This window comes from Oryx dammah, unplaced genomic scaffold (assembly GCF_014754425.2).
Source record: "Oryx dammah isolate SB20612 unplaced genomic scaffold, SCBI_Odam_1.1 HiC_scaffold_6, whole genome shotgun sequence".
NCBI classification, from domain to species: domain Eukaryota; kingdom Metazoa; phylum Chordata; class Mammalia; order Artiodactyla; family Bovidae; genus Oryx; species Oryx dammah.
Window position 1 is genome coordinate 35,229,367 of NW_024070190.1, and position 15,290 is coordinate 35,244,656.

Genomic DNA, 15,290 nt, shown 5'->3' on the forward strand with positions numbered 1-15,290 from the left:
AATAGGCTCCATCATTGCTGTGAATACATCTGGTATGCTCAGATTAGCTCCATGTGAGGCTAAGGGATAAAATAAAAGACTTCACCAGCCTTTATTTACAAGTTTGCTATGTTTTTTCTGCGACTTCAAATTCTCCTTGGATAAAGGTGGAACAAAATAGACTGGAACCAATAGGGAAAAAGGCAACCTAGCCAAAAAACGAAGAAATTTCTTCACTAAAAGGTCCTTGTGCACGCTGAAACGCTGCTGCAAGGCACATCAAACGCCTCCGCTCGTCTTGCAAACCCCAACTTCTGCATTTGGCATTTTCCTCCAAAGGCAACGCAAAACAGCACACTACGCAGGCGCCTGGGTCGGTGTGCCCTGGGAGGATTCCGGCGCAGGCGCGCGGGCCGGGAAGTGGGCGGGCTCGCGCGCGTGCTCTGCGATTCACTTCCGGCCAGCCCCTCCCCCTCCCCCGCGTTACCACCTCCCCCTCTCCCTTCTCCTCCCCAGTCTCTCCCCCAGGTCTCCCCACCCCTAGTGCTCTCCGCTTCTCTCCTCCCGTCCTTCCCCTCCCGCTCCATCCGGGTAGCTGACGGCTGGCTCTGGACTGGACAGCAGTGGCGGCTGCTTTTCTCTGAGGAGCCTGGTAAAGTTTCACAGGAGCCGAAGAGAGGAGCAGAGGAGCACCTTCACCGACGCCGGAGGAGCGCTGGTGTTCGCCGCCACTGGCTGAAGGAGGGGGGTCCAGGAGCTGGAGACCAGCCTCAGCTGCCGCGCTGCCTCGCTCTCGGGGGAGGCGCCGCCCCCAGCCGCCCCGGGCTTCCCCTGCCTTGAGGGGTCCGGTGAGTCGTTGCCCAGGCGGGTTCGGGGGCGTGTGACGGCGTTAGGGAGGGGGCAGGCCGGGCTGGGCGGATACAGGCCAGCCTGGCGCTGGGTGCTTTCTCAGCGTTTCCTCGGGGTGGGGGGTGGGGTGGGGGACGAGGGCAGTGCCGGGCCCCTTGGCCCGGGGGCTGGAGTGTCGCACCTCCCTGAGGAAGGGCTTTCTTGGGACTAGGGCCGCCGAGGTGCAGAGCCTCGTCCCCTGGCCTCTGCGGCTGCTGCGAGCGGGCGGCTGCCGTAGTTGACTGGTCTGCCCGTGAGGTTGGGTGTGTGCAGATTTTTCTCCCGCGGTCCCCGGAGCTGTTCTGAGTGCATGGTCAGGGAATGATGGGAATAAAGTGCTTCTCTTTCCCCTACCTGTTGCTGGCTAGAGGACGTCTTTCTCATTACCCCTCTGACTTTTTAAAGAAAAGGATGGATAAACCTCGTGCACTGAAATTAGGGTGTTTTCCTGTCCTCTCCTTGAAAAAACAGCAAAAACCGATCAGACAGCGCATAACTCACGGGAACTATCGGGTTCAGATGCCCCAAAAGAATGAAATGAAACTTTTCTTAATGGGTGGGTCATGGATGGAATGAGACAGCTTCAGCACTTGTGCTAGCCTGAACGTAGGAAAGTTGCGTTTGGAAACTTCTCAGGTTCTGTATAAGGAATGTGGGTGACTACAACGGGAATAAGACGGGCTTCCTGTAATTGTGTTATTTAGTACGCGATGTGTCTAAAAATCTGTATAGGTTTAGATGAAGTGAGCTCTTTGTTACCGTGTCTATGTAAGCGAAGAAATATTCAGTGTACTGGAAAGTTCTACAGATTTCGCCATCAGACTATCAGTGTCCCAATCCCCATTTCTGTTCTTGAAAAATCGACAGTGCCAATGTTATTTGCAGTTTTTTCCCTCCCATCTTCAAATAATTGTCTCAGGGGTATAGATAGACATAGATTGCCTTGGGGAAATACTTTTCAGTCATGGTTACCACTCGTAATAGAAAATGTTGAATTTTGGGGGAGAGTCTTGATCTTTAAGCTGCATACTTTTGTATTATAATTAGGTACATTGGTTTAGTTTTTAAATATAATTGTGAGGTCAGAGTGTTAATATTTTGATTTGTAAGGTATGATCTTTGGAGGTGGTTTTCTTAAGATCAGTGTTTAACTAGAGAACTATAATTTTCCCTGGGACCTCTTACTATGAATAGTTGGAAGAGTCTTTTTAAATTGTGGGAAACTCAAAGTTTCCATTATTGTTTTTTTTTCTAGTACAGATAAGAACTTCAGTTTTCTGTTAATGTGGAGGTAGGTATTAGAAAGTCTAATTATTTACTTATTCTGTGACTTGAGGGAGTTTGCAAGCGTTTATGTTTCTGTAGTCTTATGTTTTTCACTGAGTATATATCTGATTTTGGGGGCAGTGGACAGATGTCTTATATCTTACTCCCACTGAAATTATCCAAAGCAAAAAGCAAAAAAAGATTAACTTCGTCAAGATACTTAATATTTCAGTTAGTCTATCAGAAGATAACAAAAAGTCAAAGCTAATTAATAATAAAGTTTTGTAGTCATGGGAAGTGATGTATTTTTCCTGAATGGTTTCTATGTAATAATTTTAAGAATATACCACTGATTGGGTTTGGAAACTGAATGATACTTATGTAGCATATTATAGATTTCATGTTTAATACAAAGTGATTATTGTAGCCTAGCACTTGAAAGAGCAATTATACATTGTTTTCTTTGAAGTCTTACTAACTCTTTTCTGTCTTCTCAGACATAGGGACACCACCAACTTGCCAGTGTTTCAGAAGGGAGTTTATTATTGAAGCTGGAAGACCAGAAGAATCACAAACATGTTGTGCTGGGGAAATGCTTCTTTTGGACAGCTAGGTTTGGGTGGAATTGATGAAGAAATTGTACTAGAGCCCAGAAAAAGTGACTTTTTTGTAAATAAAAAGGTTCGAGATGTAGGATGTGGACTCAGACATACTGTATTTGTTCTGGATGATGGAACAGTGTACACGTGTGGATGTAATGATCTAGGGCAGCTAGGTCATGAAAAATCCAGAAAGAAACCAGGTAAGTTGAAAATTTTTTTGTTTGCTCTTCTAATAGTTATTAAGTTTGAAATGTCAAACAATTTTGCTAAACTCATGTTTTTTTTGACCAAGCTTGAAAAGCAAACTAGGCATTAAATATATCCTTTACAGTTTGCATGCTTCTAAGAACTTGTTTCTTTTTTTAACTGCTATTATAATGTATGAAGCTGTGGTTTCAGAAATTAATTTTGGTGATGTAAAACAATAGAGAAAACTACCTTGCAGTATATAGATCTTCTTTGATACTGAGTATATTGATAAAGAATATACAGTATGGAGGTCCTTTTTTATAAGTACTGTTCAGCCACACTGAGCAGGTTTTAAATGTATAATTTACTGTGTGCTTTCCGTATATCAGAAAGGGGGGAAATATAAGATGAAACCTTTTTACTTGACTAAAACATAATCCTAATTATTCTGTTGTTCTCTCTTGTATTTTAAATACACGGTTTTATTTAGTTTGACATGTTTATTTCCCTAGTCTCCTACTTTCAAGCAGTAACACTAGCTATTGAAAGTTTTGTGTCTATGAGATGTCCTGATAATGTAGTAGCCATATAAACCAAATTTAAAATAATTTGTAGGATAATGAGAATTTTGAGAAATTTAGTCACATTTCATGTTCTTTTTTCCTTGTTATACATATTTTAAAGTCAAATATTAGCACCACACTTAGAAATACGTGAATTGTTTTTTCAATTGTGTTAACTAAAAGTTAATTCTTAAGATGGTAAATTCAGATAAGATTACAGCTGTACTGATTCACAATTTATTTTAACTTTAACAATAATGGCATCTAAGTGTTTTTTATGGCAGTTATTTTTCTTTACCACATCATTATATAAGTGGTTTTTTTCTTGTTAGTCTTTTAAGAGGTTAATGAAGGTATAAGATATTAAAGGTGTTAAAGCATGTTACTCATTTTTCATAATCATTTCACCACCATGCCCAACCTCATTCTTCTAACTTGTAAATTACTGTGTAGTTTTCATCTTTTTTTTTTTGTTGATAGTTTTAATCTCTTTTCTTCTGCTTTAATTTGTAATTTAATTTTTTTTTTTTTTGATGAATGGTAGTGATGCTTAATACAAGAGGTTTAATTATTGCAAAACAAGGTAAATGGTAGTTTTCTTCTACTCGGCCTCGTGAAGAATATTCTGTGGAATCATCAGATTTTCATAATCTTAGACATTGAGATTGTCATGTTGTTAAACATGAATGGTAGTTTGTTGATACCTATTTGTAATCACTGCTTCAGAGGCAGATGAGTCCTTTACCTTTTTTACTTAGCTTGGAATACTGCCTCAGGGTGAGATTTTTGTGGTAATGGGGCTGTTACTATTCTTACACTTAACATGCCCCGCAAATGTATCTGAACATCTCTCTGTTTTGCTTTAGTGATTTCTGAGAGGCTACAGGGCAAGTAGAAAGTACAAAGCTAGCACATAGAAATTGCCAATATGGTTACTAAAATTTACTAAGATTTAAATTCTTTAAATGTTATTTAACATCTCTTCTGTGTCCAAGACAAGGGTGGTAGACACCAGTATAATGACTTAGTACCTGGAACAGCTTTTAACCCTATAGGTTCTGAGGTTCTGAGAAACTTCACTCGCCACAAGAGGCTTCTTTGTGGTCATGTTGACATTGTGATGATTGCATTGTGACCTTTATATCACTGTTGCTTCATTCTGGAACCATTATTTGGCAATATAAAGTTGGGAGGGTGGGTTTACCTAAGTTTTGATATCACTTTAGGATTGCCTTATTGTTCAGAGAATGTCACAGTCTATGGGATAGAAAAATGAAAGGCATACATAAACTTTATCTTGGAAAAATTTAGAGCCTTGGTTGGGCATTAAGGCATACGTAAATGAAATAACTAGAGAGAATTGAAATTCTACATGACGTGGCATGTATTTTGAGACTAGGAAGTTTAAGTGATGAGAAATGTCATTGGATGGAATTGAAGATTTCTGGGAAAAATGAAGTCTTAATTTTAATTCGATGATTGATCACATAAATAGCCAGAAAGTAAATCTGGAGCTGAAATAGCTAGCTTTATAGGAGAGAATCTTTAAACTGAGAAAAACTTTTATTACTAGAAGGTCAAATTAAATGATGTATTGAAGTGTACCGAGTTACATAGGTAGGAAGAGTAAAATGTCAAACGGAGGTAGTTGCTCCGATAGGGACTTAATCTTAAATCAGTTTTGATTTAAGGGGATTGGGTGGAAAATGTAATAATGCTTTTAACTAAAATTGTTTCCCTTTGGAATAATTCCTTAATGATTTAAATGTGCTTCTTCCTAACCATTTTTAAAACAGTTGTGAGTTTGAGAAATGAATTAAAAGATTTGGAGGTTTTCTTAGTTAATTTGTTTTAAAGTCTCCTGGGAAGAGAATGAGTCTGGTTAAATTTTAGGACCATATAATAAACATCATTCACTTCATCAGAGCCTTAAACTTGAGTCATGAAGAAAGCAAACAGAGCTAAGAATTGTTTTCTTACAGAAATTCACTTTATAAGCATACTAAATATTAAGGAGTAAAAGAGGAAGAGGTGGCCTTATTCATAGATAAGCTATTCTTGAGAGGCATGATAACCTCCTGGAGGACTCTACCCTTACAGTGTAGTAAATAGGTTTGTCCTATGGCCTGTTGGGAGAAGTTTCCATTCTGGACATTCTAGTAACCACTTGGGGAGAATTCGCTGATTTCCTTTATTATGCTAAGAATGCAGATTAAGTCCATGTTCATCTTTGTTCTCTTGTATACGCATATTCCTTGCTATCACTACTACTTCTTTCTGAACTATTTGCAGAGAAGTGTGTGTATATCTGTTTCACTTTTCTTGTATATATTTTTCCTTCATAGGAATTTTTTTAAACCTTTTAAAATTTAGAACCTCTCAATTTCCTCCTTAATTCATAGCTAACAGGTAGATAGTATATTTAATCTTCAAAGTGTTAGGTCAGTCCACCTAAGTAAAATTGTTTTATTTTTGTACTTCTAAATTTGCTTCTGAAATTTTAAGATAACATTTAGGAAGTGTACTTTCCTTATTAAGATTATTTACTCACTATCTAGCCATAGATAAGATTTCGTGTTCATGGTCCTAAATATATGTTTTACACATCTATTTTTGTTTTCTGTTAGACATAGTGCTAAACTTTTATATCCATAATTTGCAAATAATGTGATAGTTATGTTAAAATGACTGTTTTAATAACTTTTTATGGTGTACAGAGTTCTTTCAAATGGATTATGTATCTCTTTTAACCTTCACAGCAGTCTTACATATCAGCTGACAGGTGTTATGGTCCTTTTTCAGATGAGGAAACTGAAGTTAAAAGAGTTTAATCACTAGAGTAGTAAATATTAGACCACTCTAAATTCTGTGGTTTTTATCTTTATCCCACAAAGTTTTGCCCCTGCCATGTTAGAATGTAGAGGAATATTTATTCATCTAGGAAGAAGCTAGTTTCCATCATTATTTTAATGTAATTCTGAGGGCTTTAAAAAATCTCTCAAAAGTTACTATTTTATAACTAAGGTTATACAGTGAAGACATGTTTTATTATCCCTCCCCGGTCCCTTCTCTGTGGATAAATTCAAAGTGAAGCCATTTTAGGAACCCTCTAAGAAGGGTGAGAATTCTGTTTCAGATATAATACTCCTATCAACACAAACTAAAAATTCAAATATGTATATTTTATTCTTGAACCAAAGACTGACTTCATTGCAAAGCTAGCAGTAGATAAAATTTTGAATAGTATGAGAAAATTTATTACAGCTTGTGCTCAACTCTTCTACAGAAGATAAAAAAATTATGAGCATTGATTCTGTTTTTTTGTGTCCCTAAATGGTAATTTCTGCTGTTGATCATTGCAGTGAAAACGCTTTGGTCATATAGCAGTAATTTGCTTGCCTCTCTTGCTTCTTCATTTCCTGACTTGTTTTCTCTGTTCATAAAACATAAATCTATAAATGACTTCCTTTAAAAAAAGTTGAAATTTAAAAAATAATATAGGAAAATAGATGTATAAATATGGGAAATACAATTATTCACATTAGAGTAGATTAAAAATTCTAAATTATCCCATATATTGCTTAAGGAATCAAAGCATGTAATACCAAAGAAGATGTTTTATAACTCCCAATTTTCATAATACCTTCTAAGGAACAGAATGATGTGGATGATATGAAGACTTGAAAAAATGATTACTTGGGTCAGGAATGGAGGCTTGCTTTGGACGCTTTACTATGAGAAAGGTTAGTGTCCAAGAGTCACAGTGTCGAGGGTAGGGAAAAAAATCATAATGCAAACAGTTGACTACTGTTAGAGAGATGTATAATAATACTTTACTTTGTGTAGGACCCTACATCTGAGGAATTTCAAGAGCATTACACAATAACTCATGGTTCCTTTCAAAATGCTTGTGACACAGTTTGCAAGAATTATCCTCATCTTAGGGGATAAATTTACGGAGAAATGGCAGCACAAGTTGGTAAGTAACTTGTCAAAACAGCAGGTGACTGGTGAAAAGCTATAAATGGAATCTGAAAATTTAAGTTTCCCAGTCTCCTACCTTATTCACTAAATTGTGCTTATGTTTAAAATTATTTACAATAGTATATTCTATTTGAGGCAGATCAAATTCTAATGCACAGATTTTTTTTTTTTTTGCCATTCTGCTGATGGCTTATTGAAATGAATCATTATTTTTCCGAGATGCTTGCATTGTGATACCACTTTGGTACTTCATTATAACCGTGTGTGGTATGAAGAATATTTAAACCAAGGAACAAAAACTTAACTATGGTAACACCCAGTTCTTTCTCTTTGTTCTGTTATATACCATATTCTGTATCCCTTTGTGCTAATGCTATGCTGTGCTACTACTATCCAAGGTCCATAGTAACTGCCTAGCACAACAGACTTGGTGGTTAACATTGGAACTTTGGGTTAATTATATTGTATCAAGTCTGCCATGGTATCTCTATGTAGGATGCATTGGCTCGGAGAATGCTTTATAAATCCATTAACCAGTAGAGAAGAAGTAATAGTAGTAGACGCCTAATCTGAGCAGTCTAACAAATAGAAGGTTTTTAAAATGATTTGGAACCAGTGATTTTGTCTTTGTGTTTGATATGTTAGTGTTTTTATCTGATTGGAAATGGAGCCACATATTTTTCTTGAAAGAATAGGAGTATGGAAGATTTCAGTTTCACAGTTTGAGCAGTTACTAAGGATTCTTGTTACAGATGGCAGGCTAGGCGGTCTAGTTTCCATTGCCTTTGAGTAAGTACAGTCTGTGTCTCAGTATCCATGGGGGATTGGTTCCAGCACCCTTGCAGATATCAAAATCCATGGATGTGCAAGTCCCTTATATAAAATGGCATGCTGGTGCTGCTGTTTACATATAACCTTTGCATATATTTTAAATCATTTTTGGATTATAGTACCTAGTACAATGTAAATAGTTATAAATACAGTGTAAATGATACGTAAATAACTGTTGGCATGGCAAATTCAAGTTTTGCTTTTTGGAAATTTCTGGAATTCTTTTCCCCCCAAATGTGGTTGACCCTTGAACAACTTCAGTGTTAGGTATACTGATCTTCCATGCAGTTGAAAATCCCCATACTGTTATCTCTACCTTAAAAACAGAAGTTGAATAGACTCACCCAAGGGCAAGAAGCAGAAACAATTTGGATAGAATTAGAACTCAATTCTAATTTATTCTCGATTTAGGTCTCTAATCAAACATAAACTTTTCCCTACACTTAAAGATCTGTAAAATGAAAATACAAGTATTTATTGAAGTCAACTCATGTGTAAGTGGATCTGGAAGTGGATCTGTGCAGTTCAAACACATGCTGTTTAAGGGTCGGCTTTGTTTTCCATCCACATGTTGGTTAAATGCTGAGATAAGGAACTCATGGAAAAGGAGGGCCGACTGTATTCTTTGGGTTCTATGTCCCCAATGTGTCATATGAATGTAGCACTGTTGTAAAAGGTCATTTTTCACAAACCATGTATTTTTAAAATTGTTTTGAAGAAATAAAGTCTCACTTCATAGATACTAAATTTTCCTAGGCAAAAGGTGTATCAGATATGTGAGATACATATTAAAACAATGGAGGAAATGTATTCAGCCATTGTTACAGGGTTTCTTTGGACTAGGATTGTGTTAGTTAAGTAGAAAAGTGGAAATCATTAATAAATAAACCATATTAAAGAGCCCATGGTTTTCTCCTTTCAGTTTCTATGGATGTTTTTTTTCCATGCTGATGGAATTTAAAAGGCAATAATTATTTTTGTATCTTGATGAATTGTTATGGTTACTTTACATGCAAGAAAAATCTTTGCTGAGTATAATTGTATTATTGGAGTTAATTTGATTAAAAGGAAAATTTCTTGAATTTTGATGGCATTCTTTAAACCATAATATTTTGTTTACATGAATTAATTACTCATTTTTCTTCAGTTCTAGCACTGCAGAATTTTATTTCAGTTTTTCTAGGCCATGAAGAAAACATTCTGTAATCCTTTAGTAATGTGTTTTTCACATTACTTTAAAATACCTTGCTGCTGCTGCTAAGTCGCTTCAGTCGTGTCTGACTCTGTGCGACCCCATAGACGGCAGCCCACCAGGCTCCCCCGTCCCTGGGATTCTCCAGGCAAGAACATTAGAATGGGTTGCCATTTCCTTCTCCAGTGCAGGAAAGTGAAAAGTGAAAGTGAAGTAGCTCAGTTGTGTCCGACTCTTCGTGACCCCATGGACTGCAGCCTACCGGGCTCCTGCATCCATGGGATTTTCCAGGCAAGAGTATTGGAGTGGGGTGCCATCGCCTTCTCTGTAAAATACCTTATTTCTTTATTAATATCTAAGTTTAGTCTCATTTTATTCTTTTGCTGGGTGTCACTGTTTTGAAATAACACATTTTTAGTTTTTGATGGTTTTATTACATATTCTTGGTAGTGAAATCAGAACATATAGGGAAAATTCAACCATAATGCTGTCATGCACAGATAAATACTGCTGTCATTTGACAGTTTTTCTGTATTCATATGTTAACATATTTCTGATTATGGACTGGGAATATGTTCTTGTTTCTCAACTATTTTTCAGTAATAATTGAATAACAATTTAGTAAGTATTTCTCTATAGTTTTAAAATACCATTTTAAAATGGTATTATGGTGGGGATGTTGTTAATGATTATTTAACATTTCATTATTTAAATATACCAAAATTTGTGTTCTTTTATTTTCTGGAATTTGTTTCCAGATTTTTGTTGTAAGTAATGCCACCACAAACATATACATCAGTTTAGTCTTTATTTCCTCCCCGTTTATTTCTTAAGGAGAAAGAACATCTTTAATTTTAGCATATCTAAAAGGAACAATAACAATTTATTTTTAAAAATTTAACACAGTTTTGTCTCACTTTACAAAGTTGATAAACTCATTAGAAAATATTTATAAATGAAACTTTAAAAATATATATTATTTGATAAGCTTCTAAGTGTAATGTGATCATTATCATTTAAAGATCTAGAAGGGAAGAAATATTTTAAGTACATAGAAATGTATATAAAATATGCTGTGTTACGAGTGCTGTGTTGAGATGAATAGTATAACCATTTGGGATGGAGTAGATTGTAGATGAGTTTCTAAAGGGAAGATAGCATATGAACTGGAAGAATATATAGTATTTCAAGGAGGAAAGAATGAAGGAGTGCTTTATAGGTAAAGCATCTCAAATGGAAATAGGCAGATATGAGGCCTATTGAGAAAATAGTAGTTCAGTTAACTGAAATGTCTGCAAATAGTGAGCTAGAAGGTTAGAAAAGTAAAATTGAGGTCAGATTATAGAGTTAATGAAGTTAGGAAGCCTGAATTTAATTTGGTAGATATCTTTTGATATCTGTAGTTTGCAATAGGTCATATCTGGCTTTTATAGAAGGGAGAGAATTTGGAGGTAGAGAAATTAATTAGACTATGAGAGTAGCTCTTTAAAACAAGAAGGGAGCATGAGTTTAGGGAGACAAAGAATGGATGGGCTTTGGTAACCAGATGGAAGTGAATGGTCAGGTAAAGGGAAGAGCCAGGTGTGATCCTTGGTTGAATCATGAATAGAAATAGGGAATCCTGGAAGAGGAGGAATGTTAACTGTTTTATTTAGGAGGAGAGAGAAAAGGTTTGGTGAGGTGAATTGTGTTTTGAACTTGGTAACAATGTTTAATCAGTAAATTCAGTACTGTAAGTGAGGAGAAAGAATAAAACTAATGGCATGAAATGTTTATTCTTTGGTTCATAGTAGTTAACATTCTCCTTGGTTCCAGCCTTTTAAGAAATTATTGGAAAAAACTCTGATGCTGGGAGGGATTGGGGGCAGGAGGAGAAGGGGACGACCGAGGATGAGATGGCTGGATGGCATCACGGACTCGATGGATGTGAGTCTGAGTGAACTCTGGCGTGCTGCGATTCATGGGGTCGCAAAGAGTTGGACACGACTGAGCGAATGAACTGAACTGAACGCTACTTAATTTTGTGCTTTTGGAAGACTGTTTTAAAGTAACTAGCAATATAATACCTTTGTAAATTTGAAGTAATCTAAATGGTTGCCTGCTCTATTTCATCTGTTTTGTAAACTTGAGTTTTTATATATAGATAGAACATTTATATTTGTAAGGTGCCATTTGATAGACTGCTTATTTGAGTTTTATTAATAGGTTCATTTGCTTCATTTAACTGATGAAAACCTATTAGTTAATTATGTCTGACTTTATGATTTCCAGGTTTTATTGGAAACAAAGATTTTGAAGTCACAAGATGTCACATAGAAGTTGTGAAATAGTTGAAAGCTGGAATAGTTTTACCTATTAATTATGTGTGTGCTGGCATGTAGGCAAGAGCCCCTGAGAAATATGCCTTCTGAGATAATGATCTTGCTTTTGTGAAAGGGAAATGAAAGTGAGCAAAGGAATAAAGTAAGGCTAAAAGAGACCCCTAAGCAGAATTTGGTTGTTCCAGGTCTTAGTTGTGGCATGTAGGATCTAGTTCCCTGTCTAGAAATTGAACTCAGGCCCACTGCATTGGGAGCCCAGAGTATCAGTCACTGGACCACCAGGGAACTCCCTACCAGGTTTTAATTTCAGAAGGAGAGCTTCTGAAAACAGTTGGAGGAAATTTTGGTTCTTTACCTATAAATTCTTTGAAGGAGTTTGTGATGGCTTCTCATAGTTGATCCCAAGTATTTATGAATCAGCACATGTATACTTCCTGATTTTTGATCAAGGTATTCCTCAGCTATAGATGACATAACTAGACTATCTAACAAGAATGAACTTCGTGGACCTACACTTATTTTTTGAAGAATAATTAGGTAAAATTCTGAAAGGTTGCTGTTACTTCTGCCTGAACCTAAGATTATTTCTGCACTCAGGTGGGGAGCTGACTAAGCCTCTGCAACTAGGAGTAAAGGGGGAAGGAAATACTTAGAAGTTAATATGACAGTGTAAAAGGAAGAAGAAAGATACCCACCTCATAGTTGGAGAAACTAATGAGAAATATTATTTAGAATATATTAGGTACTAGGATGCGGACATTTGAAAATAACGGTAACCACCATTATGTGCCAGGCACTGTGGTGAATCCTTTATACATTATCCAAAAGCATTAAATCCATCCTGCAGAGTACAATTAGCTCAGTTTTATAGGTGAAGGAAATAGAACTTCAGGAGGTTAAATAACTTGCCCAAAGTCAAAATTAAAACCATAGGGACTTCCCTGGTGGTCCAGTGGCTGAGACTGTGCTCCCAAGGCAGGGGGCCTGGGTTCAGTTCCTAGTCAGGGAACTAGATCCCACATGGCACAACTAAGACCTCGAACAACCAAATAAATAAATATTAAAAAAAAAAAATCCACCTGGTGAATACCATAAAGGAAATCTTTGACAAAATGGAGATAACCTACTGAATGGGAGAAAATATTTGCAAATGACATGGCCCATGAGGAATTAATACTCAAAATATATAAATAGCTCATACATTTCAATATCAAAAAGCAAACAACTTGATTTAAAAATGGGCAGAAGACCTGAATAGACATTTTCCAAAGAAAACATCCAGATGGCCATCAGGCCTGTCTGATGTAGAGAAAAGATTCTCTACGTCACTAATCATCAGAGAAATGCAGATGAAAACCACAATGAGTTACCACCTCACACTTGTCAGAATGGCTACCATCAAAAACACCACAGATAATGTGTTGGCAAGTATGTGGATAAACCAGAAGCTTTGTACATTGCTGATGGGAATGTAAATTGATGCAGTCGTTGTGGAAAGCAGTATGGGGGTTCTTCAAAGAAAGAAAAAAGGATTACTGATTCTACTCCTGACCATATATTCAAAGAAAAGAAAACACTAGTTTGAAAAGGTACATGTAATCCACTGTTCACAGCAGCATGATTTAACAGTCACCAGTATATGGAAGCAATCTAAGTGTCTGTCAGCAGATGAATGGACGTGTGTGTGTACACAGACACGCAATGGAATACTACTCAGCCGTGAAAAGAATGAAATTTTGTCATTTGCAATGACATGGATGTACTTGGATGTTATGCTTAGTGAAATAAGTCAGATAGGAACAAAAAGTACAATATTACTTCTGTGTGGAATCTAAAAAAATAGTGAATAAGAAACAGACTTAGAGATAGAGAAAACAAAACTAGTGACTACCATTGGGGAGAGAGGAGGGGGAAGGCAAATAGGGTTAGAGGCACTACTGTGTATGACATAAGCCCTAAGGCTACATTGTGCAGGATAGGGAATATAGCCAGTAATATAATTTATATATATATTTACACATAGTTATATGAATATTAATATAATTTATAATAACCATAAATGGAATATAATCTTTAAAAGTTGTGAATCATTATGTTGTAAAGTTGAAACAGATAATATTATAAATCAGCTATACCTCAATTAAAAAACAAAATCAAACCTAGTGGAAAGAAAGTCCAATTAGATGGCAGCAATCAAAAGTCAGTACTTACCAATAGCAAAAAAGGATACAATGACTTAGGAACTGCCTAAGAAATGTGCAACACCTTGAATATGAAGAAGACTTGAAAGCACTTATGAGGGATACAGAAAGCTTCAGTAAATGGTAACCACATTTGTGGACAGGCATGCTTAACCTACATAAACCTATCAGTTTCTCTAAAATTAATGTCAGTTTAATGTGATCCTAATAAAAATACCAAATGATTTTTTTCTCCAGGAACCGGACAAATTATTCTCTAGTTCATATGGAAAAAATAAACCAGAGTAGTTAGGAAAATTGAAAAATATGAGCAGAAAAAAAGAAAAATATAGTTAATAGCATGTTTTAATTTTAAAACCTTGGTAGTTAAAACTGCCCTACATATGGACATTTAAAACCAATAAAACAATATAGAGCCCAGACATAAGCATGGAAAAAAATTCAAGTGAGAGATTCAATAAATGACCTTGATATAAGTAGGAGCATCATCTAAGAATTTAAAAAGTTGGATTTACCTCATGCCATGTATATATTGGATAAATTCCAGATGAATCAAAATTTAAATGTAAAGGCTATAATGATAAAAATGTGCGTGAAGAAAACGGACTGATTTTTAAAAAATTATTTTGGAAATTTGTGAGGAGGTCTTTTTGGCAAATTAAGCACTCATCTTCTGTACTGTCTCCTTGCCCTTATTTCAGAAATTTCAGTTTTCCCTGTAGGCCACATGGGAGCCTTGATTGAAGACATTGTGTTCTGTCTGAAGAGTATTTAAGGTTTCCAATAAAATGTACATCCCTCAAAATTGTTTTGTTGGAGTCAGGAAATACTTTCTGAATTGTGAATAGGCATAGAAAATACAAGTTGCATGGAAGTACAAATAATTTTGCTAGGTGGAAGTCACTGTAAACCAAAGGTAAAAGACAAACAGGAAAATATAGAGAATTTAATATTTATTAAAATTGAAGTGTAAATCTCTGAGATACAAAGCACTTCTAAAAATTGATGAGATAAAAACAACAGAATGGGCAAAGGATAGGAACAGGCACTTCACAGAAAAGGATGTACAAATGACTTTTAAACCATGAGTACTCTTCAGCCTCATTCATACTAAGAGAAGTGCAGAAGACCTGTGTTGGACTGGAGTACCATCTCTGCAGTGAGGCTGTCAGTAAATAAGTGTTCATAGGTTTTTATAATGGCTATTTTGTCATCATATATCAGAATTACAAATGTACATACCCTTTCTTCGAGAAATCCAAGAGTATAGCTGT

General features: G+C 36.2%; 1 protein-coding gene across 8 annotated transcripts in view; it reads left to right on the top strand.

The window, feature by feature from the left end:
• Positions 1–426: 426 nt before the first annotated feature.
• HERC4 (HECT and RLD domain containing E3 ubiquitin protein ligase 4) overlaps positions 427–15,290 on the top strand; it is a 125,087-nt gene continuing 110,223 nt past the window's right edge. For 5 of the 8 annotated variants that reach the window (XR_005721329.1, XR_005721330.1, XM_040242223.1 and 2 more), the window contains exons 1-2: positions 427–827; positions 2,631–2,935. Coding sequence is in view for 6 of the 8 variants with exons in the window: in XM_040242223.1 (XP_040098157.1) it covers positions 2,710–2,935 (226 nt within the window). In the remaining 2 variants the exon portion in view is untranslated. Of the gene's footprint in view, positions 828–1,247; positions 2,159–2,630; positions 2,936–7,331; positions 7,467–15,290 lie in introns of those variants that run through there. The other 3 variants (XM_040242224.1, XM_040242225.1, XM_040242227.1) reach the window with 3 other exon arrangements.